The sequence below is a fragment of the Heterodontus francisci genome, chromosome 17 (assembly GCF_036365525.1).
Source record: "Heterodontus francisci isolate sHetFra1 chromosome 17, sHetFra1.hap1, whole genome shotgun sequence".
Classification (NCBI taxonomy): domain Eukaryota; kingdom Metazoa; phylum Chordata; class Chondrichthyes; order Heterodontiformes; family Heterodontidae; genus Heterodontus; species Heterodontus francisci.
The window spans coordinates 43,727,409-43,751,190 of NC_090387.1; the positions used below are offsets into that span (position 1 = coordinate 43,727,409).

Consider the following 23,782-nt stretch of genomic DNA (forward strand, 5'->3'; position numbering starts at 1 on the left):
ACTCAGTAGACAAACCCTCCTCGACGACCTCCCTTTCTGCAGCTGTGATACTAAGGGCGGCACAGTGGCGCAGTGGTTAGCACCGCAGCCTCACAGCTCCAGGGACCCGGGTTCGATTCCGGGTACTGTCTGTGTGAAGTTTGCAAGTTCTCCTTGTGTCTGCGTGGGTTTTCTCCGGGTGCTCCGGTTTCCTCCCACAAGCCAAAAGACTTGCAGGTTGATAGGTAAATTGGCCATTATAAATTGTCACTAGTATAGGTAGGTGGTAGGGAAATATAGGAACAGGTGGGGATGTTTGGTAGGAATATGGGATTAGTGTAAGATTAGTATAAATGGGTGGTTGATGTTCGGCACAGGCTCGGTGGGCCGAAGGGCCTGTTTCAGTGCTGTATCTCTAATCTAATCAATATCCCTGATTAGCAATGCCACTCCCCCACCTCTTTTACCTCCCTCCCTATTCCTTTTGAAACATCTGAACCCCAGAACATCCAACATCCATTCCTGTCCCTGTGATATCCAAGTCTCCGTAATGGCCACAACATCGTAGCTCCAAGTACTGATCCATGCTCTAAGTTCATCACCCTTATTCCTCACACTTCTTGCATTAAAATAGACACACTTCAACCCATCATACTGGCTGCAACTTTGCCCTGTCAACTGCCTAACCTTCCTCACAGACTCTCTGCACTCTATCTGCCTGTTCAACAGCTACCCCATCCACTGATCCGTAACTCCGGTTCCCATCCCTCTGCCAAACTAGTTTAAAACCTCCCGAAGAGCGCTAGCAAACGTCCCGCCCAGGATATTGGTGCCCCTCCAGTTCAGATGCAACCCGTCCTTCTTGTACAAGTCCCACCTTCCCCAGAAAGTATCCCAATGATCCACATATCTGAAGCCCTCCCTCCTACACCAGCTCTGTAGCCACGTGTTCAGCTGCACTCGCTCTCTGTTTCCAGCCTCATTAGCACGTGGCACCGGTATCAATCCTGAGATTACTAGCCTGCTCGTCCTGCCTTTTAGCTTCCAACCCAACTCCCTATATTGGCTTTTCAGGTCCTCATCCCTTTTCCTAGCTATGTCATTGGTACTGATGTGTACCACAACTTCTGGCTGCTCCCCCTCCCCCTCAAGAATCCCGTAGACTCGATCAGAGACATCCCTGACCCTGGCACCCGGGCGGCAACATACCATCCGGGAGTCTTGTTCGCAACCACAGAATCTCCTGTCTGTTCCTCTAACCATTGAATCTCCTATCACTATCGCTCTCCTATTCTCCCCCCTTCCCTTCTGAGCCACAGAGCCAGGCTCAGTGCCAGAGTCCTGGCCACTGTGGCTTTCCCCTGGTAGGTCGTCCCCCCCCCAACCATATCCAAAACGGTATACTTATTATTGAGGGGAACGGCCACAGGGGATCCCTGCACTGTGCGCCTATTCCCTTTCCCTCCCCTGACGGTCACCCAGCTACCTTTATCCTGTAACTTAGGTGTCACTACTTCCCTATAACTGCTCTCTACCACCCCCTCAGCCGCCTGAATGATCCGAAGTTCATCCAGCTCCAACTCCCTAACGCGGTCTGTGAGGAGCTGGAGTTGGGTGCACTTCTCACAGGTGAAGTCAGCAGGGACACAAGTGGTGACCCTTACCTCCCACATCCTGCAAGAGAAGCATGCAACTGCCCTAGCTTCCATCCCCTCTGCTCTAAATTGACACAGAGATTAAGTAAAAATAAAGGAAAACCTTACCTCACCAAACCCTCCACACAAGAGTCCTTTTTTTTGGTTAGAGGAGGAGGATGGGTGGGAGACACTACAGGTGTAGTGTTTCGGGTTTAGCCACTGCCCGAATATACAAGTTCACTTACCCAGCAGTCCCCGTCTGCCGAATCACGAGGTAAGTACTTTATACTGAAACTTACCTTCCCAGCTGCCCCCCTGGCTCGCACTCTCACTGCTACCGCTGTTCAAAATAAAACAGTTCTCCAATCAATCCTCATAACTGAAGTCCCTCATCTCTGGAACCATTTTCTGCACTCTCTCTAATGCCTTCACTTCCTCCCTGAAGTGTGTCCCCAAAATTGGACACAATACTCCAGTTGAGGCCAAAGCAGTGTTTTATAATGTTTCACCAGAATCATGCTTTGCTATTCTATGCCTCTATTTATAAAGCCCAGGAGCCCATATACCTTTTTACTTTCTCAACCTGCCCTGTCACCTTCAATGATTCGTACACACATACCCCCGGGTTTCTTTGCTCTTGTACTCCCTTTAGAATTATATCCTTTATTTTATATTGTCATTCTCACTCCCAAAATGCATCACTTCACTCTTTTCTGGATTAAATTTCATCTGCCACTTGCCCACCCATTCCACCAGCCTAGGTTATCTTCAAGTCCATCACTATCCTCCTCACAGTTCACAATACTTCCAAGTTTTGTCTCATCTGCAAATTTTAATATTGTGCATTGCACACCAAAGTCTAGACTAATATAGATCAAGAAAAGCAGTGGTCTTAACAGTGATCCCTGGTGAACACCACCTTCCTCCAGTCTAGAAAAAAAAACGTTCACCACGACTGTTTTGTCACTCAGCCAAATTTGTATCCATGCTGCTACTATCCCTTTTATTCCATAGGCTTCAAATTTGTTGACAAGTCTGTTTTGTTGCACTTCATCAAACATCTTTTGGAAGTCCATGTACATCACATCAACCGCATTATCCACATCAACCCTCTGTTACCTCATCAAAAAAAAAAATCAAGTTAAACACAATATGCCCTTAATAAATCTGTGTTGGCTTCCCTTGATCAATCAACATTTGTCCAAGTGACTGTTAATTTTCAAATTATTGTTTCCAAAGGTTTTCCCACCACCGAGGTTAAACTGACTAGCCTGTAGTTGTTGGACTTTTTTGAACAAAGGTGCAACATTTGCGATTCACCAGTCCTCTGGCACCATCGCTGGTATCTAAGGAAGATTATGGCCAGTGTCTCTGCAATTTCCAGTCTTATTTGCCTCATTATCCTTGGATACTGATCATCAGGTCCTGGTGACTTACCAACTTTAAATACAAACAAACCATCAATTTATTGCTCATCCAGTGTCTCAACTACCTCCTCTTTCATTATGACACCGGCAGCATCTTCTTCCTTGGTAAAGACAGGTGCAAAGCAGTCATTTGGTACCTCAGCTATGCCCTCTGCCTCCATAAATAAATCTCCTTTTTGGACCCTAATCGACCCTACTCCTCCTTTTAAACTACCCTTTTACTAATTATATGCCTATAGAAGACTTTTAGATTCAGTTTTATTTTAGCTGCCAGCCTCTTCTCATACTTTCTCCTTGCTTCTCATTTCTTTTTTCATTTCCCCTCTGAACTTTCTATATTCAGCCTGATCCGCGCTTGCATTATCAACCTGAAATCTGTCATACGACCCCTTTCTCTGCTCATCTTATTCTCTCTTTTGTCATCCACGAAGCTCTGGCTTTGTTTAACCTACCTTACCCCTCGTCAGAATGTACCTCGACTTTACCCAAATCATCTCCTCTTTAAAGGCAGCCCATTGTTGCATTACAGTTTTGTCTGCCAATCTTTGATTCCAGTTAACCTCGGCCAGATCTGTTCCTCACCCCATTGAAATTGGCCCTCCCTCAATTATTCACACTCTGGATTGCTCCTTGTCCTTTTCCATTGCTAATCTGAACCGTATGGTACTATGATCACGGTCTCCAAAATGTTCCCCTACCGGCACTTGATCCACTTGACCCACCTCATTCCCTAGAACCATCAAGGCCTCCTTCCTCATTGGACTGGCAACATACTGATCTAGAAAATTCTCCAGAACACACCAGAAACTCTTCCCCACCCTCTCTCTGCCTTTTGCATTATTAGTATCCCAGTCTATATTACGATAATTAAAGTTCATTATAACCACTTTATAGTTTTTGCACCTCTAATTTCTCCCTGGCAGTCTGGTATATGGAGACTGAATGGTCATTTAAACGTTAAATTATTTTACGTAGACCTCTGTGCATTATTCCAACAGCATTGCAACAGATGCCTTACTGCAGCTCAATGCTCATTGAAAGACTTCAGAAAATCTACAGTGTGCCACTAGATCTCCCACAGTGCTGCTCATAACAGATTGGAGGATATATTGTTTTCGAAGGACAGGTGCATTAAACCACAATACATTATTTTGTTGATAATGTGTGCAATTTTGCGTGTTCCTTTAAACCACCGTCTCACTCGCTCAATCAACATAACCAAATTTGACAATAGCACAAAATTCTCTAATCTAGTACTTCAAGCTATCTGAATAAATATTCTGGTCATTTATCCTCTAGCCAGGGATAGAACGATTCTAACCTAAATCACTTCTGTGCTTCGCTCTGTGGCATTCTCACTGTACTTATGTCACTCGGCTCTTCTATCTCTGACTGCATTTTTTCCATCGCAGCAGGCCAGACAAGTGACTGGAAGAACTTGGGGCATATGTGCAAGCAAGCCAGCCAGCAAACTGGTGGGTTGGGAACCACTTGAGATAGGCAGGACATCATTGTTCAGGGATGAGCTGGCATACGAGCTAGGACGCACTAAGCAAGCAATCACGCTGGAAGGAGCGGAGGCAGGTAATCATGGGGGAATGGACTTGAAAATGTTTGGGATTAGGTTAACGAACAGATGAGCCAGATATCCCTCTGTATGGGTTTCTGAGGTAAGAAGCTGGGGCAGGATGAAATGGTGAGCTCAAAAACAGACTGGCAAAAAAGCATTTATTCAAACTAAGTACTTAATTCAGGATTGTTAATAAAATAAGCTAGTAAAACAAAAACTATTATCCTTATAGGTTAAATATCAGATGGTGAAATTCAAGTTTGCAACTCAAACCAACTTTACAAAATGTTGGTGAGATTTAATTGGCTGTTCCTGCCACTTGTCAAGTCAGAATTGATATTTTCTCCTACTTGCAGCGCTACATTGGCAGCTCTGAAACCTAAGGATCGATTTGATTGTTCAATTCTATTCTGGTTGGTACCTACCAAATCTATAATTTAAGCAAGTTGTAATGTCACTCAATTTCACGTGCACGCACACAGATTTAGACACAAAATGAAACCGCTGAATGGCTAGCATCTCTGTCTACAGTCGAATGGGTATAATAAAGGCCATGTTGAAAAATATTAAAAGGGCTTCAAAATCCTATCTCGAACAATTAGTAAAGAAACTCCTAGTGCAATAATAAAAGAAAATTAGGACATTGAAAATATAGCATTATGACTGCATAAACAAAGGAAAATGACAGGGCAAACATTTCATAAAATCATACAGCCTTGAAGTTTGCTCTTGATCATTAAATTTCTGCAACAATTAGGCCTTTTTACACAGCAAAATGGTATGGTTGCCATAGCAAGCCTGAGCCTTGAAACCATATATCTTAGACTTTGGAAAGGTCAGACTTAGACAGTCTAATAACTCAAGAGCGGTTTGACAGATTTCAACCAAGCATGGTCAAATAATAATATAAAACCATGTCTGTGGTTGTTAAACACTGGAGGTCAGGGAAAAGGTTAAGGTTTGGAATATTTTGCTTAATTCAAAAGATAATATGAATTACTATGTCTGGATCGAAAGAACAGCTTGAGATGGGAAGTTGAAGTTAGTGAAAAATACTATGCCTTTAATAAATGTTAAGCTGTCAGCCAAAACACTGACAACATAATAAAATGCCATATTAAAGCAAATCTGAACATGAACAAAAATATAACTGACTAGACATTTGATTAAAAATATAAACGAGAAAACTGCTGAAATTATAGATGCATTACATCATTCTAAGTTATCTCTTTAAAAAAAAACTTTACTTTTTAGCACAAAACCACTTTCCAGAAATTGGTACGCTGAGTTGTTTGAGAAAGCTGTACCTTTCTGAATCTTACACAATTGAATGGTATACACATTTAAGACTATGAAAAAATGGCATTTGTACACAATTGAACATTCCTGTACATAGAAATAGCTATGTCATTCAAAACTTGTTCCACCATTCAATTAGATCATAGTTAATCTGTACCTCAACTCTATTTGCCCACATTTTCTCCATATTCCTCGATACGCTTACCTTAAGTAAATCTATTGATCTCAAACAAGAAAATTTCAATTGGCTAGGCATCCACAGGCTTTTGGGGCATTGAGTTCCTGATCCCATTATTCTTTGCATGAAATATGTTTCCAGATTTCATTCTTAACTGGCCTGGCTTTCATTTTAAGATTATGCCCTTTATTCTGGATTTCCCCTAACGGTTGAAAGTTTCTCTGTGCCGACCCTATCAAATCACTATCATTTTAAATACTTTGATTACATCATACCTTAACCTTCTCAAGAGAATACAAACCAAGTTTATGTCATCTGCCCTCATAATTTAACTTTTTAAACCCAGGTATCATTCTGGTGAATCTGTGCTGTACCTCCAAGGGTAGGAGGCAGCGAACAATATTTAGGGAATAATTGAAGGAGAGAGGAAGTCTGTTCTGCTTTTCTTATTCAATATTTTGTTTTTATTTTTTATGATTCGGTACCCAAAACTGAATGTAGTAATCTGGATATGGTCTGACCAAAGCTCGGTACAACTGAGTCATTTCCTCATTTTTGAATTCCAATTACTTGTGATAAAGACCAACCTTCCAAACCTGCAACCTCTACCAACTAGAAGGACAAGGGCGGAAAATACATGGGAACACCACCATCTGCAAGTTCCCCTCCAAGTCACACACCATCCTGACTTGGAACTATATCGCCGTTCCCTCACTGTCTCTGGGTCAAAATCCTGGAACTCCCTTCCTAACTGTGGGTATACCTACCGCAAATGGACTGCAGCGGTTCAAGAAGGCAGCTCACCACCACCTTCTCAAGGGCAATTAGGGATGGGCAATAAATGCTGGCCTGGCCAGTGATGCCCACATCCCATGAATGAATTAAAAAAAAGAAAAAATTATTATGTTTTGTACCTGTGCACTAGCTTTTAGTGATGTGTACGTAGACATCTAAATCCCTTTGCTCCTAGTCCCTCACAATTATGAAAATATTCTGACTTGTCTTTCTCAAAGAAATTATATAACCTCACATCTCCCCCACCTTGAACTGTTATAGTTTTGTCCACTTAGTCTATGCCCCTTTTAACTTTCTGCTTCCATCTAGACAACTCACAGTACCTAAGTTAGTGTCAGCTCTAAACCTTGATGTACAACACTCTATTCCTTCATCCAAGTCATCAATATATTTGAAGAAAAGTTAAGGCCTTAGCATGGATCCCTTCCTGTCCATCAAAGAATATTCCTTTTATCCCTACTCTTCCCTACCTGTGTCACAATTCTCTGCATTCACTTTTGCTAATCTTATATGCAACCTCATCAAATGCCTTCAGAAGTCCCTAACGTCCAGAAACATTTCCCATCCATCACGGTAGTAACTTCTTCAAAACTTCAAATCAAGATCTATCTTTCACAAATTTATGCTGACTGTGAACAATTCATACTTGTCCAAGGGTTCAGTCACTCTTGTTAATGATAGATTCCAGTAACTTTGCAACAACTGATTTCAAACTGAACTTTACCAGGTTTCTCCCTCCCTTCCAGAATAACGGAGTTATATTTTCATTCTACATACACAATTTAATTAGAATTAAAACAATGTCACTACAAAATAAGTCTGGTCACTTAAATTTGTTTACCACTGAATTAGCTCAAAAATGTATTCACCCCTTGAACCAATGGGTGTAAACCAAAATGTCCAGGTTTGCAAAATCAACTATTTCATTCTTCTACAACTGAACTATGTTCTCCTTAATCAAATTCCCCAGCAAATACAGTGTGGATGTATGTGAAGTGTTTCAATATGTTTTGCATTAAAATGTTTTTTGCTCCACAGCTGTGTTCCTGTTACTTCAAAACAATATACTCTCTGACTAAACATCTAAGCAGATGAAGCAGATTGTTCCTCTCAAATGGAAGAACAAGGAGTTGAGCAAAAGCTCAGCACTGCCACTGGGAGAATGTGGAACTCAAACTATCCTGTGCATGAATGTAGAAATGAATGTACTCTGAGCCTATGCTCAGAAGCACTTGGATTGCCTATCTGGAATCGGGGTATGTGATAGTTGGGATTCCTTCGTTAAAAAAACTCAGGTATTGCAGCATGAAAAACATGATCTGAATTAGTTACTTAATTCTTTTTCTTTATAACTTGTATTTATATAAAGCCTTTTAAAGTCTAGTTACCTGACCTGAACCAGACTACGTGTCGGGTTCAGGTCAGGACGATATTCCGAGTCCAGCATTCGGGCTCAAGTCGGGTTGGGCTGGTCAGTGTTGCTTCCAGGAAGTCATGGGATCAGGCTTACCCGTGATTCCCCACAACTCCATCTGCAGGAATAGCATGCTGCTGGAATGGATGAATGATATTCGTGTCTGGTCGGGCGCGAAAAAAAATTAAAGGACCTGGGCCCAGGTCGGGTTTCAATTTTATACCCAAGCAGGCCTTTAACACCTTTAATGTAACAAAACAAGACACTTTACAGCAACATTATTAAACAAAATTTGACACCGAGCTACACAAGATATTAGGACAGAGCTTGGTCAGATGTAGGTTTTAAGGAGTGTCTGAAGGAGGAAAGACAGGTAGATAGCCAGAGGTTTAGGGAGGAAATTCCAGAGCTTAGGGCTTTGGTACAGCCACCAGCGAGGGAATAATTAAAAATCGGGAATGCTCAAGAAACCACAATTGGCAAAGCGTAGAGATCTCGGGGACAGGTTGTAGGGCTAGAGGAGATTACAGAGATAGGGAGGGTGGGCCATGGAGGGAACCAATACAAGTTAAGAGAGACAGGTCAGTGGGACCTGGTGAGAGATTATGAGCAGCAATTTTGAATGACCTCAAGTTTGTGGAGGGTGGAACTGTGGCAGCCATCCAGGAAAAAGTTGGAATAGTCAATTCTAGAGGTAATAAAGGCATGAATGAGGGTTTCAGCAGCAGATAGGTTGAAGTACAGACAGAGTAGGGCAACCTTACGATGGTGGAAATAGACAATCTTAATGATGGCACCAGTATGTGGTAAGAAGCTCTTGGCTGTAATACCACAGTGAATTATCTTGTTCTGCTTCAGACAGCTTCCAGGGAGAGGAATGAAGTTGCTGGAAAGGGAACTGAGTCTGTGATGGAGATTGAAAACAATAGCTTCTGCCTTCCCAATATTTAACTGAAGGAAATTTCTGCTCACTCAGGACAAGCAGCTGACAGTTGAGGCAGTGGAGCAGTCAAGAGAGTTGGAAATGAGTATCGTCAATATTCAATTTATCTTTTAAATATATTCCAAGCTTTAAATTTTAAAATAACTCACGATTTTTCCTGTGTTCCACCAGGTTAATAGCTTGCTTTGCAGAACACTTTGCAAACCAATTGTCACCTAGTAAAACAGTGACTTCATTTGTATGGATTAGCTGTCCTGGCATAAATGCAAGTGGGCCAAATGGCACCTGTCAAAAACAATCATGAAATAAAAAAGTTTATATCAACAAGTCTATATTGTAATGAGTTAAATGCTCTGTATTTGGTAAATTGTATTTCAACTTAACAAGTAAATCAAAACTGCAATGTAAATTCTTTATTATAATACCCACTTAAAGAGCTCTTTACCCACTGGAGGTTTGTGCTAAAAAAAAAGTTTTGGGGGCATCATCACACTTCAAAGTGTCAAAAGTATTACAAAGAATAGCATCCTGTTTTCTAACTCTGAGCTGAAAATTTACAAGTACCAGCAATGTCATGAAGTCACTTTTCCCTCCTTTCAGATTTGAGCTGCTGAAAACTAAGCAACCAAAATGGTACTTTTATGTCCAAATTAAATTAACTCTAATAATCTAGAGAACACGAGTTCAAATCCCACTACAGCGGTTTGAGAATTTGAAATCTGCTCAAAAAGAAAAGTCTGGAAATTTAAAAACTGGTACTACTATAAGTGACCATGATCATAAAAATCCAACTGGTTCGCTATTGTCCTTCAGGGTAGGAATCCTGCCATCCTTACCTGTTGTGACTTCTATGTAATTAGAATCCCACACCTTATCTCTTAAGTTACCTCTGGACAAGCAAAGCACTAAAGTATTAGCGTAACTAGGATGGGTAATAAATGCCAACATTGCTAGTGATGTCCATAACCCAAGAATTGTTTCATTTAAAAAAATATATTGGGTGTAATCAGGGTGCTAGAAAGCAACAGCTTAAGTGAAATATTTCCATGACAAATCTATCCCAAACACAATTAAGTATTCTGTAGAAAATAAGTCAAAAATATGACAACTAAATACTTTGACAATCACTTGAAATGGCAAATTAAGAACAATTGTTTGCTGATCCAACAAATTAGGTAGGGAAATAGTACTATCCTCTTTGCCAAAAAGGTGACATACTCAACTGTTTCAATCAAGTTAAAACCAAGTAGCTGGGCTTCCCTGATGACTTGCTGTTAAAGCAGTGAATGATTCATCCAAAATAGACCAGGAAGGCTCTACGTTCATTATTTGATCACACACATGCGCGCACACAAACACACGAGCATAACTTGATTCATCGTGAACCATATCACTGGGAAAATCAGTGACAGCTTGCTGTTACCTCTAACTTACAAGATTACCAAGAGTCAAATAGGAGCTCGCAAAGAAACATGCTGATTTTTCAATTGTTACAATTAAAAAAAATCTACATAACTTGTCAGGGAAAAGAAGAAAACTTTTCAGGAAGATTTCATACTCACCATAACATCATAAGACACTTTGTCAGGCAAAGTTTTAAGCCTGCCTTGAAGTGCTTCATAGTCATTTTGTACTTTAACCCTAGATATTGAAAAGTTAACATTTAATTTTTTTAATTACTTACATTAGCAAATGACTTATGCATGTGCAAAGATAAACTTATGCATCCTATTTAGCGCTACTTGCTTTCAAGATGCGCATCATTCTTGACTTTCAATATTACACCAGTTTAGAGATTGCTAAGAGCTTATACTCAACGTGCCTTTGGGTGATCTTTAAAGAAAACATTTTATACCTTTTCGTTGAAGGTACATTGGATAAACTGTAACTGAGATACAATGGTGATAATGCAATATTTAACACTTATTTGAAACAGCTAAAGACAGCATTTATACAATTCCTAAATTCCTACCACAAGTTCTCTAGCAATGCACAAAAAGAATTACTCAAATTTTATAAAGTAGAAGAAATTTCAAATTGATCAAAAATGTGTGCCCACACCTCCTAGAACTGACTGCATTGTCTAGGAACATCATGTAAAAAATTAAGTAGTAAACTATTAAATTATCTGCAGGAGGAGAGAGAATGTAGCCCTTAGTTTCCAATGGATCAGTGGGTAAATGAATTGCATTACAGATCAGATGAGAACTCGGGTTCAATTGCTTTTCTGTACCAAATTGGCCAATCTCAGCTGGGTTGATGAAGCTCTTGGACTACAGGAATGTCGGAGAATAATCAAAAATAAGCCAGGACAAATGCATAGAGATCAGCAGCAGAAATACTGACCAATTTCCTCCCGTCCCTAACCTAGGAATATGAAGGCCAATTATAGGCTCCCCCATCCCTAAGACGGCCTTGGATGGGAGCAGTTAATTCAATCCTTGGGATTTTCCTGGCCAATGATATATCACCCTACATTTAAAGGAAGAATGAACTTGCATTTATATAGTAAAAGCAAAATATTGCGGATGCTGGAAATCTGAAAAACAGAAAACGTTGGAAATATTCAGCTGGTCTGGCAGCATCTGTGGAGAAAGAAATGAGTTAACGCTTCAGGTCTGTGACCTTTCATCAGAACCAGTAAAAGTTTGTAATCTAACAGTCTTTGAGCAAGTGAAAAGGGGGAGGGGGGGGGGGGAACAACAAAAGGGAAGGTGTGTGATAGGGCAGAGGGCAGGACAGATTAAATGACAAAGGTGTCACAAAGTCAAAGGGAGTGCTAATAGTTGTATGAATAGACAAAGCATTAACTCAGAGGGAGTGTTAATGGCAGAATAATGAACAGCTCTGTTCAAAAGCAAAAACATGAAAAACATGTTAAAAACAGATCCATGGTTAAAAAATAAAAATGTGGTCACCTCTACATTGGGGAGAGCAAGCACAGATTGGGTGACTGCTTTGCGGAACACCTCCCCTCAGTCCGCAAGCATGACCCCAGTTTCCGGTTGCTGGCCATTTTAATTCACCATCCTGCTCCCATGCCAACATTTCTGAACTGGGCCTGCTGCAGTGTTCCAGTGAACAACACAAGCTCGAGGAACACCATTTCATCTTCCGAATAGGCACGCGACAGCCTTCTGGACTCAACATCGAGTTCAACAATTTCAGAGCATGACTGCCCTTTGTTTAAATTTTATTTTGTAAACATGGGCCTGTTTTGAACTTGTTTTCCAGGTTTTTACTTTTGGACAGAGCTGTTCATTATTCTGCCATTAACACTCTCTCTGGACGAGTGTTTTGTCTTCTATTAGCACTCCCTTTGCCTTTGTTCTGTGACATCTTTGTCATTTAAATCTCTCCTACCCTCTGCTCTATCATACACCTTCCTTTTCATTGTTCTTCCACCACCCCTTTTCACTTGCACAAAGACTGTTACATTTCTAACTCTCACTGGTTCTGATGAAAGGTCACAGATCTGAAATGTTTACCCGATTTCTCTCTCCACAGATGCTGCCAGACCAGCAGAGTATTTCCAGCACTTTATTTTAATAGCATTTATATAAGTGCTGTTCACATCTTCAGGAAGTCCCCAAGTGTTTCACAAGCAATGGATTACTTTTATAGTACTGGAACTGTAATGCAGCCAACGTGCAGCCAATTCACACACTACAGTGTGATGCTGGTAGAAAGATGTTGGCCAGAACACCAGAAAATGCCTCTGCTCTTTAAATGCAACAATGGGGTGAAATTGATCAATGCCAGTAACAGAAAATGGGCCGACAGTAAATTAGCAACCTGTTGGGCACAGTGTAAAACATTTTGCCAATTTACTATCAGCCCGTTTTGCATTGCTGACCAATTTCTTACAGTTTACAACTTGAGCAGGCAGATGCACCTTGATTTAATGTCGCATCTGAAAAATAGCACTGAAAAGTGCAGCATTCCCTCAGTACCACTCAAGCTTCTGCCTAAATCATTTGTTCAAGACTAGACTGGAGCTTCATTTCATAACCTGCTAACTCAAGGGCAAAAGGCAAGGTAACCAAAAACAAGGCTCCTTGGATGATGAGGGAGACAGAAATGATGAAACAAAAGAAAAGGAGGGTGTGGATACATGTCAGGTGATTTCTTCAAGTAAGAACCAGACCATATACAATAAGTTGAGAGCGGGGGTGAAGGGGAAAATAAGACTGGCAGTCAACGTAAAAAGGAACCCAAAATTCTTCTACCGGCATATAAATAAGTAAGTGGGTAATAAGAGGTGTGTGCAGCCTATTAGGAACAAAGAGGGTAATATATGCTTAGATGTGCAGGGCAAGGCTAATATACTGAATGAGTACTTTGTATCAGTGTTCACTAAGGAAGAGGAATCTGACGAAATAAATCAGCAGAAGCAGAGAGAGTAGAGGCAACGGATAAGGTAAAAATTCAGGTACCACAAAGGCTAGCTATCCTTAGGGTAAATAAGTCACCCGATCTGGATGGCTTACAACCCAGGTTGTGAAAGCAAGTGGAGGTGGAGATAGCAGAAGGGCTTGACATAATCTTCCAATCTTTGCTGGATTCGGGGGAGGTGCCAGAGGATTGGAGAGCGGCAAATGTGATACCATTATTCATGAAAGAGTGCAATTACAGACCTCGCAACTACAGGCTAGTTAGTTTAACAGTGGTGCGTAAGTTTCCAGAAACAATAACTAGGGGAAAGAGAGACTCTTGGAGAGATTCGAGTTAATTAAGGACAGCCAGCATAGATTTGTAAAAGGCAGATCATGCTTGACTAATCTAATTGAGTTTTTTGAAGTAACAGAGAAGGTTGATAAAAGGAATGCAGTGGATGCTATTTATATGGATTTTAAGCATTTGATGAGGTACCACATAAAAGGCTGGTTAACAAAATTGAGCCTCATGGAATAGCAGGGTCAGTGTCCAATTGGATAAAAAATTAGCTTAAGGACAGAAAATCAGAAAAAAGCGAGTTGTCGTAAATGCTTATTTTTCAGACTGGAGGATGTTAGACAGCAGTGCTCCCCAAGGGTCAGTGCTGGGGCCACAGCTTTTTTTTGCTATATATAAATGACTTGGATCTTGGAATACAGAGTAGAATCTCTAAGTTTGCCAATGACACCAAACTTGGAGGTGTGGCAGACAGTGAAAATGATATGAACTGCCTGCAACATGACTAGATAGGCTAGTAGACAAGTGGTGAATGGAACACTGACAAGTGTGAGGCGAAACATTTTGGCAGAAGGAATAGGGAGAGGCAATATATACTTATGGCACAGCTCTACAGAGTGTGCAGGAACAGAGGGATCTGGGTTGCAGGTGTACCTTTGAAGTTGACAGAACATACTAAGAGTGTGATTAGTAAAGCCTATGGGATCTTGAGCTTCATCTTCTTCTTTGGCCTCCTTGTCTCAGGAGACAATGGGTAAGCACCTGGAGGTAGTCAGTGGTTTATGGAGCAGCGCCTGGAGTGGCTATAAAGGCCAATACTAGAGTGACAGACTCTTCCACAGGTGCTGCAGATAAAATTGGTTGTCAGGGCTGTTACACAGTTGGCTCTCCCCTTGCGCTTCTGTCTTTTTTCCTGCCAACTGCTAAGTCTCTTCGACTCGCCACACTTTAGCCCCGCCTTCATGGCTGCCCGCCAGCTCTGGCGATCGCTGGCAACTGACTCCCACGACTTGTGATCAATGTCACAGGACTTCATGTTGCGTTTGCAGACGTCTTTAAAGCGGAGACATGGACGGCCGGTAGGTCTGATACCAGTGGCGAGCTCGCTGTACAATGTGTCCTTGGGGATCCTGCCATCTTCCATGCGGCTCACATGTCCAAGCCAGCTCAAGTGCCGCTGACTCAGTAGGGTGCATAAGATGGGGATGTTGGCCGCCTCGAGGACTTCTGTGTTGGAGATACGGTCCTGCCACCTGATGCCAAGGATTCTCCGGAGGCAGCGAAGATGGAATGAATTGAGACGTCGCTCTTGGCTGACATATGTTGTCCAGGCCTCCCTGCCGTAGAGCAAGGTACTGAGGACACAGGCTTGATACACTCGGACTTTTGTGCTCCGTGTCAGTGTGCCATTTTCCCACACTCTCTTGGCCAGTCTGGACATCAGTGGAAGCTTTTCCCATGCGCTTGTTGATTTCTGCATCGAGAGACAGGTTACTGGTGATAGTTGAGCCTAGGTAGGTGAACTCTTGAACCACTTCCAGAGCTTGGTCGCCGATATTGATGGATGGAGCATTTCTGACGTCCTGTCCCATGATGTTAGTTTTCTTGAGGCTGATGGTTAGGCCAAATTCATTGCAGGCAGCCGCAAACCTGTCGATGAGACTCTGCATACACTCTTCAGTGTGAGATGTTAATGCAGCATCGTCAGCAAAGAGGAGTTCCCTGATGAGGACTTTCCGTACTTTGGACTTCGCTCTTAGATGGGCAAGGTTGAACAACCTGCCACCTGATCTTGCGTGGAGGAAAATTCCTTCTTCTGAAGACTTGAACGCACGTGAGAGCAGCAGTGAGAAGAAAATCCCAAACAGTGTGGGTGCCGAGAGCACAGCCCTGTTACACGCAACGCAGGATAGGAAAGGGGTCTGATGAGGCGCCACTATGCTGAATTGTGCCTTTCATATTGTCATGGAATGAGGTGATGATGCTCAGTAGCTTTGGTGGACATCCGATCTTTTCTAGTAGTCTGAAGAGACCACATCTGCTGACGAGGTCAAAGGCTTTGGTGAGATCAATGAAAGCAACGTAGAGGGGCATCTGTTGTTCACGGCATTTCTCCTGTAGCTGACGAAGGGAGAACAGTATGTCAATGGTTGATCTCTCTGCTCGAAAGCCACACTGTGCCTCAGGGTAGACACGCTCGGCCAGCTTCTGGAGCCTGTTTAAAGCGACTTGAGCGAAGACTTTCCCCACTATGCTGAGCAGGGAGGTTCCACGGTAGTTGTTGCAGTCACCGCGGTCACCTTTGTTTTTATAGAGGGTGATGATAAACATAAACTTAGAGGCAATGAGTACAAAAGCAGGGAAGTTATGCCAAACCTTTATAAAGCTCTGGTCGGGCCCCAGCAGGAGTACTGCGTCCAGCTCCGGTTACCACGCTTCAGAAAGGATGCGAGGATCCTTGAAAGCATGCAGAGGAGATTTACCAGAATGCTTCCAGGGATGAGGGATTTTATTTACAAGGTTAGGTTGGAAAAGCTGGGTTTGTTCTCCTTAGAGCAAAGGAGATTGAGGGGAAATTTCATAGAAATGTACAAGATTATGACAGGTATAGATAAGTTAGACAAGAAAATACCATTCCTATTAAGTGCACAAGGATTAGGGGACACAGTTTGAAGGTTTTGGGCAAGAGATGATGGGGAAATGCAAGGAAGAACTTTTTTTTTTTTTAAAAACACAGCGGAGACAATCAACTGTTTCAGCAGGAAACTGGATGGGCACTTGAAGGAAAAAAGGCTACAGGGATCGAGCCAGGGAGTGGGACAGACTGGATTGCTCCAAGGAGAGCCAGCATAGACTCGATGGGTCAAACGGTCTCCATCTGTACCACAAATAGCTATTTTTCCCCAGTAATCTTGTAACTGTTGTCAGGGCAAAGTGCGAGCTCTGTTCAAGCCGCTATATGTTTGTGCAAGTATCTGCTAGTAACCTAATGTTCTGACTCTAAGTTGTGTAGAAAGGGCTTGCACAAACAGATAGTCTTTACATGCCGAGTAAGAGAGAGAATGGATTCCTCTGTGTGATAACCAATGTAACAAAGATAGACAGAATAGCTGGGGTCTCAAACTTAGAAACACAAAAGCTGCAAACCACAACATCTACCCTCCAGGTCAAGGTAATATTGTTTGGTCTGTAAGTAAATATTTTAGAATTTAACCTGAGTGCATTTATAGCTGGTGTCTGAAGCACAAACAAAGCTACTCATCTCTATGAACATGTTTGAAACTTCAGTTAGGCAATTTACAAAGCACAGGACATTCATGAACTGTTAGACTGGGAATACCAAGTTATGAGTTAGTAATAAAAAGTTATATATTCTCCTATATTGACATCACTTGTTTACTATAAAGTACCAGAGAAAAACAAGCAAAAAATGTGCAACTGTTAATGTGTATAGGTCTATAGAATGTGCATGTTTTTTTCCCACATTTTTCAATTTCTACTGATGGGTTATCATCTATAACAAACAAAATCAAAAAAATTAACAGATCTTAGTACTTAATAGTAAGCATATTCACTGAAATGTTTGGACTTACCAGTGCTGGATTTTTTCCTTGCAGCTTGAGATGACCTGTTATTAAAATAGACAACTGCTCATGAAAAGCAATGTCAAGAATTCCAAGACTGTTCATACTGTAAAAAATACAGCAAACAACTGCAACTTAATTGATCAAAAAATAAGTATCTGAAACAAATCTGCTTTTCCATGGGACTTTCCTGTGTGATGACTACCAAGATGACAACATCTGAAGGCAATACAAATGGACAGACTTTTGTTGTTTTCACAAACTTTCACAATGAACTTTAGCTCTTCTCCCTCAATTGTTGTTATTTAAAAAAAATGATTTTGCTAGCCTCAGTTTGAATATCCAAAAACACTCATTAACAGCATATATTTAGCATGAACAAATTAGTCTCAGATAAATGGCTGCCCATTTTCCTGAGGCACTGAAAATTTTGAATCAAGAATTGATTTTCCCCTTTCACTTCATTTCACAATGGCTTAATTGCTACACGTGAAAGCTATTAACACCACTTTATTTGAGTAAGATTTTAAGCAGTTAGGTCCTTAGATTACTGTAAACAAGGTCAACTTTTAAGTATATAAACATGATTGCATGAAAAACATACAATAATTTGTAATTTAGCTTTCCTCCTCCCCAATAAAAAATCTTACTGCATATTTTATAAATATTATTTATAAATAACCCCGATAAGAAAATTCAGCAATTTAAATGACAGCCTAAACATATTGAAATAATCCAGGAGCTATATCTGGCAATGAATGGATTAGTAACAATATTTTGACAAACAAACCAAAAAAAAGTGTCTTTGAATGAAAAGTCTATTAACTTGTCTCCAATTCTATTGGCAAATAAATTTGATATAAATTGTAGCAGATTTATAAAAGTACAACACAAGTTTATATTAATTTGACATAATTCTTCTGTAGAGTCAGAGTAGAACACACAAACTTCGAGAGATGGAGAAAACAAACTGATCAGGCTATCCATCTTTCAAAAGGGTTCGGAGCTTGAGCTTGATGCCACAGGGTAGGGAAGGATCGAAATGCGCTAGAACAGAACCAAATATCGTCCTTGGTTTTGGCAAAAATTTTAAAACCATTCACCTTCATAAATGTTCCTTCCCACAAAATTTGGATGTACGGTCAAAGTTATTTTTGCACATGCTAATTAGATCCTTGTTCAACTGGTTAAAAAATGTGCTGCTTAATATATGCAGTATCAAGGTGAAGACATAGACCATGTTGTGCCCTTATGAAATACTATCTTGTTCAATTACTGGTCTGTTGTGAATTAACTGACTCAGTTGGAGCAGAAAAGCTATAATTGACCTCAACACCCCTAGAGGGGAAAATGAAAAATTAGCCCTAGTTTTGATCACTATCCATTAATTCCTACTGGCAGTGTGCATATGTAGAATATCAGGTTATGAGGGAACAGGTTAAGCTGCAACGTTTCTGACTCAATAGCCTACATCATGTCAATACTTGTGTATGAAGATTGGCAATAAATATCTTCTGGACAGCAAGAAAAAAATGAAGAAAAAAGATAAATACCATTAATACATACTGCTGTACTGATTTTACTGAGGTTTCACAAAAAGATAAAAGATATAGGGAAAAATTATCTTCCATGTAAAAGTTTTCCCCCATGCACCACTCCTAAAATCTGCTTTAAAGGAACAGGTGCACTGTATCCCTCCTCACTGCCATCCCCAATCCCCAGTCCACTTGGCTAATTTTCTCCTATCTCTCCTGAAAAAGTCAATCGACTCCTTTCTGGCCACTGGTCCATGCGATGTCAAGTCTTAATCTGCATTCACTTGCATGTTGGCCAGCATAGCCAAATGAAGAACCCCTCTGTTTCCCAGTTAGCTACGCTTTGGTCGCCATCTCCAGTCCAAAGCAAATCAAATATATGAAAGAGACAAAAATCCAGTGAAGCAAAGCTTCAAAAATTCAGTCATGACATTACACTTCAAAAAAAAACTTCACTGGCCATGAAGTTGAGGTAATTACACGGTCATGAAATGGACTACATAAATGCATTTTTTTTCTGTTATACTTAAAACTTTTTAAAAAACATGAACATAAGTTGCCACAAGAACTGGAGGAGTGCAGGAGGGAAAGGACAAAGTTTATCAGTACTTCTAATATAATAAACAGGAATTGTTAATTAGAACTCAAAATTCCACCACTTGCATCTAAGGAGCGCCAATGCACAAACTTGAAGGCATTATTTAGCCATACATGGTTACTTGTAAACTCCATTTACAGCAACTTTACATAAGTTCACAATGACAGATAATCAGAACATTTTTTCTGCACAAACGCTAATGAATAAAGTTGCATTTACATTACAAACAATGCTGGTTCTGATGATAACTTCAGGAGTTATACTCCTCAGGGTCCTGATGGTTATATAAATTTATTTCAATTTGTATATTTTGTACATTTGACAAAACAGTCTCTTATTCCAGCTGATTTGATACATTTTTGAAACTTGGACCGTGCAGCTCCAGCGAACGCCTGTGCTCATCACTCACAGCTGACTGTCGACCCTGCACTATTGCTATTTAAAGGAGCAGCCATCTAACTTGCAGGTGAGGTTCTTTAGACTTGCGTCTGCTATTGCAAAGTTTGTGGAAGTACTGTGGAGTGTTTTTGGAGGTGTTGTGATGAATTATTGGATTTGGCCAGGAGTGTTGCTGCATCCTCACAGGTAGGGCAAAAGATGTGGTGACCTGTCCACACAAAGGCTACAACAGGTATGGGGGCTGCAGGTGCAGTACCTTTGGCTCTGCAACACGACAGACAACTGGAGCAGAGACTGCTGAGGGGGGAAGCTCTGTGCAGAGGGGGAAGAGGAGGGCTTCCACAGAGGGCCCCATTCACCACAGGTTTTCAGCGAGCACCTGTCCCATCCTCACCTCAGCCAGCAGCAATGTCTGCAAGTGCTTGTGATTCACCAAGGAGGTTGTCACAGAGCTAAAGATAGTATTAGATCAAAAGGAAGAGGCTTGTAATGTTCCAAAAATAGAACAGCGAGTCTGAGGATTGGGAGGTTTCGAATTTGGCAGAAGGACCAAGAAATTGATGAGGAAAGAAATAAGAATGAGAGTAGACTAGCAAGAGACATTTTAAAAATTGTAACGAGGCAGAGATTAGTGAAAGTAAACATGGATCCATTACAGGCAGAGACAGGTGAAATTATAATGGGGAATAAGAAATGGCAGAAACATTAAACAAATACTTTGTGTTTGTCTTCATCGTAGAAGACACAAAAAAATTCTGGAAATACTGGGGAACCAAGGATTGAGGCAGAATCAGGAACTTAAAGAAATCAATATAATTAAAAAAATAGTCCTGGAGAAATTGATGGGAATCAAGTGGCCAAAAATCCCTAGACCTGACTACCTGTATTCTAGAATTTTAAAAGAGGTAGCTGCAGAGATAGTGGAGGAATTGGTTTGAATCTTCCAGAATTCCTTAGATTCTAGAACAGTTCCCAAGGATTGGAAGGTAGCAACCATAACACTGCTATTTAAGAAACGGAGGAAGGGGAATTATAGGCCAATTAGCCTATATCAGTTGTAGACAAAATACTATAACCTATGAAAGATGAGGTAACAGGGCACTTAGAAAACCATAATATGATTAAGCAGAGTCAACATGGATTAAGAGTTTTTTTGAGGATGTAACTAGTAGGATGGATAAGGGGGAACCTGTGGATGGAGTGCATTTGGATTTTCAAAAAGCATAAGAAGCCACAAAATTAGGGCTCATGGGATTAGGGTTATATAGTAGAACAGATTGAGGATTGGTTATTGGACAGAAACAGTAGGAATAAATGGGACATTTTTGGTGGGAAAATTGCAATGAGCGGAGTATCACAAAGATCAGTACTTGGGCTTCTGCTCGTTACAATCTACATGAAGGGCAAGATGAGGGGATTGAGTGTAACATATTCAAGTTTGCTAACAATAAAAAGTTAAGGGGAAAAAAGCAATGAGGAGGATGCAAAGAGGCTAGACAGGGATATAGACAGGTTGGGCGACTGGGTAAGAATGTGTCAGACGCAATACAATGCAATGAAGTGTGAAATGGTCCACTTAGTAGGAAAAATAAAAAAAGCAGAATATTCTTTGAATGGCGAGAGACTGGGAAATTATTGCATTGAGGGACCCGAGTGTCCTTGAACATGAATCACAAAGTTAACATGCAGGTACAGCAAGCAATTAGGAAGGCAAATTGCACAGTAGCTTTTATTACAAAGGGATTGGAGTATTAGAGTAAAGACTTTTTACCATTATACAGGCATTGGTGAGACCACACCCAGAGAACTGTGTGCAGCTTTGGTCTCCTTACCCAAGGAATGACATGCACAGCCTAAATGTTCACTAGACTGTACCTGGGATCAGGAGATTGTCCCAAGAGGAGATACAGCATAGACTAAGCCTATATTCCCTGAAATTTAGAATGAAAGGTGATCTAAAAGAATCATTAAAAAATTTAAGGGGCTCAACAGGGTCGATGTTGAGAAACTGTTCTTTGGCTTGGGAATCTGCAACACAGGGTCACAGAATCAGCATAAGATGACAGCCATTTAACGCAGAGAAACTTCTTCACTCAAAGGACTGTGAATCTTTGAGCATCCACAGCTCTAGGGTAGAGAACCCCAGTCGTTGAGTACATTCAAGAAAGTCGTCGATAGATTTTTGGGTTCTAAGGGAATTAAGGAATATGGGGATAGTACAGGCAAGTGGAGTTGAGGTAGATCAGCCATAATCTTGGTGATTGGTGGAGCAGGCTCAAAAGGGCCACTTTTGCTCATATTTATGTTCTGTGCCACCTCCTTCAACAGGACCTGCAGTGTCACAGCTGGGCAAGGACAGCATTGCCAATAATCCTCAAAGTCACTGTCACGCCAAACCTCTATGCCACTGATCTTTCCAGGTGAGAGCAGGTGACATTGTGAACATATCTCAGTACGCCATCCATGGCTGCATCTGAAAGGTAGCAGAGGCCCTGTGTGCGAGGAGAGGCAAGTTCATAATTTCCTCTCTAACTAGAGAGGAGGATGAACAGGGGCGCAGTTTTGCCAGGAGAACAGGATTCCCAATGGTGCAGGGAGCCTTTGATTGTATGCACATGGCTCTGCGGGTGCAACATGTCAAGAGGGTGGGGGAGGGGTGGGGAAAGAGGTACAGGAACCACAAGGGATTCCACCTCATTATGTGCAGTGGGTGTGCGCCAATGCCCAAATCATTATGTCAATGAATGCCTGCTATCCTGGTAGCAGTCACAATGTCTTCACCCTGAGGCAGTCTGCCATTACTGCCATCTTCAGGTCATGACAAAGAACCAGAGGCTGGCTGTTTGCTAACATGGACAAAAGAGCTGAACTCAAGAGGTGAGGTGAGAGTGACTGCCCTTGACATCAAGGCAGCATTTGACCGAGTATGGCATCAAGGAGCCCTAGCAAAACTGAGGTCAATGGGAATCAGGGGGAAAACCCTCCGCTGGCTGGAGTCATGCCTAGCGCAAAGAAAGATGGTTGTGGTTGTTGGAGGTCAATCATCTGAGCTCCAGGACATCACTGCAGGAGTTCCTCAGGGTAGTGTCCTAGGCCCAAGCATCTTCAGCTGCTTCATCAATGACCTTCCTTCAATCATAAGGTCAGAAGTGGGGATGTCCGCTGATGATTGCGCAATTTTCAGCACTATTCGCGACTCCTCAGATACTGAAGCAGTCCGTGTAGAAATGCAGCAAGGCTTGGACAATATCCAGGCTTGGGCTGACAAGTGGCAAGTAACATTCGCGCCACACAAGTGCTAGGCAATGACCAACTCCAACAAGAGAGAATCTAACCATCTCCCCTTGACATTCAACGGCATTACCATCACTGAATCCCCCACTATCAACATGCTAGGGGCTACCATTGACCAGAAACTAAACTGGAGTAGCCATATAAATACCATGGCTACAAGAGCAGGTCAGAGGCTAGGAATCCTGAGGCGAGTAACTCACCTCCCGACTCCCCAAAGCCTGTCCACCATCTACAAGGCACAAGTCAGGAGTGTGATGGAATACTCTCCACTTGCCTGGATGGGTGCAGCTCCAACAACACTCAAGAAGCTCGACACCATCCAGGACAAAGCAGCCCGCCTGATTGTCACACCATCTACAAACATTCACTCCCTCCACCACCACAGTGGCAGCAGTGTGTACCATCTACAAGATGCACTGCAGCAATGCACCAAGGCTCCTTAGACAGCACCTTCCA

General features: G+C 41.6%; 1 protein-coding gene across 1 annotated transcript in view; it reads right to left on the reverse strand.

Annotated features, from left to right (window-relative positions):
- The window catches only part of uri1 (URI1 prefoldin like chaperone), a 63,593-nt gene that overhangs the window by 30,387 nt on the left and 9,424 nt on the right, over window positions 1–23,782 (reverse strand). Inside the window, exons 2-4 of the mRNA XM_068049347.1 lie at window positions 17,510–17,544; window positions 10,805–10,883; window positions 9,392–9,527 (exon numbers count right to left, since the gene is read on the reverse strand). Coding sequence (XP_067905448.1) covers window positions 9,392–9,527; window positions 10,805–10,883; window positions 17,510–17,544 — 250 coding nt within the window. The remainder of the gene's footprint in view (window positions 1–9,391; window positions 9,528–10,804; window positions 10,884–17,509; window positions 17,545–23,782) is intronic.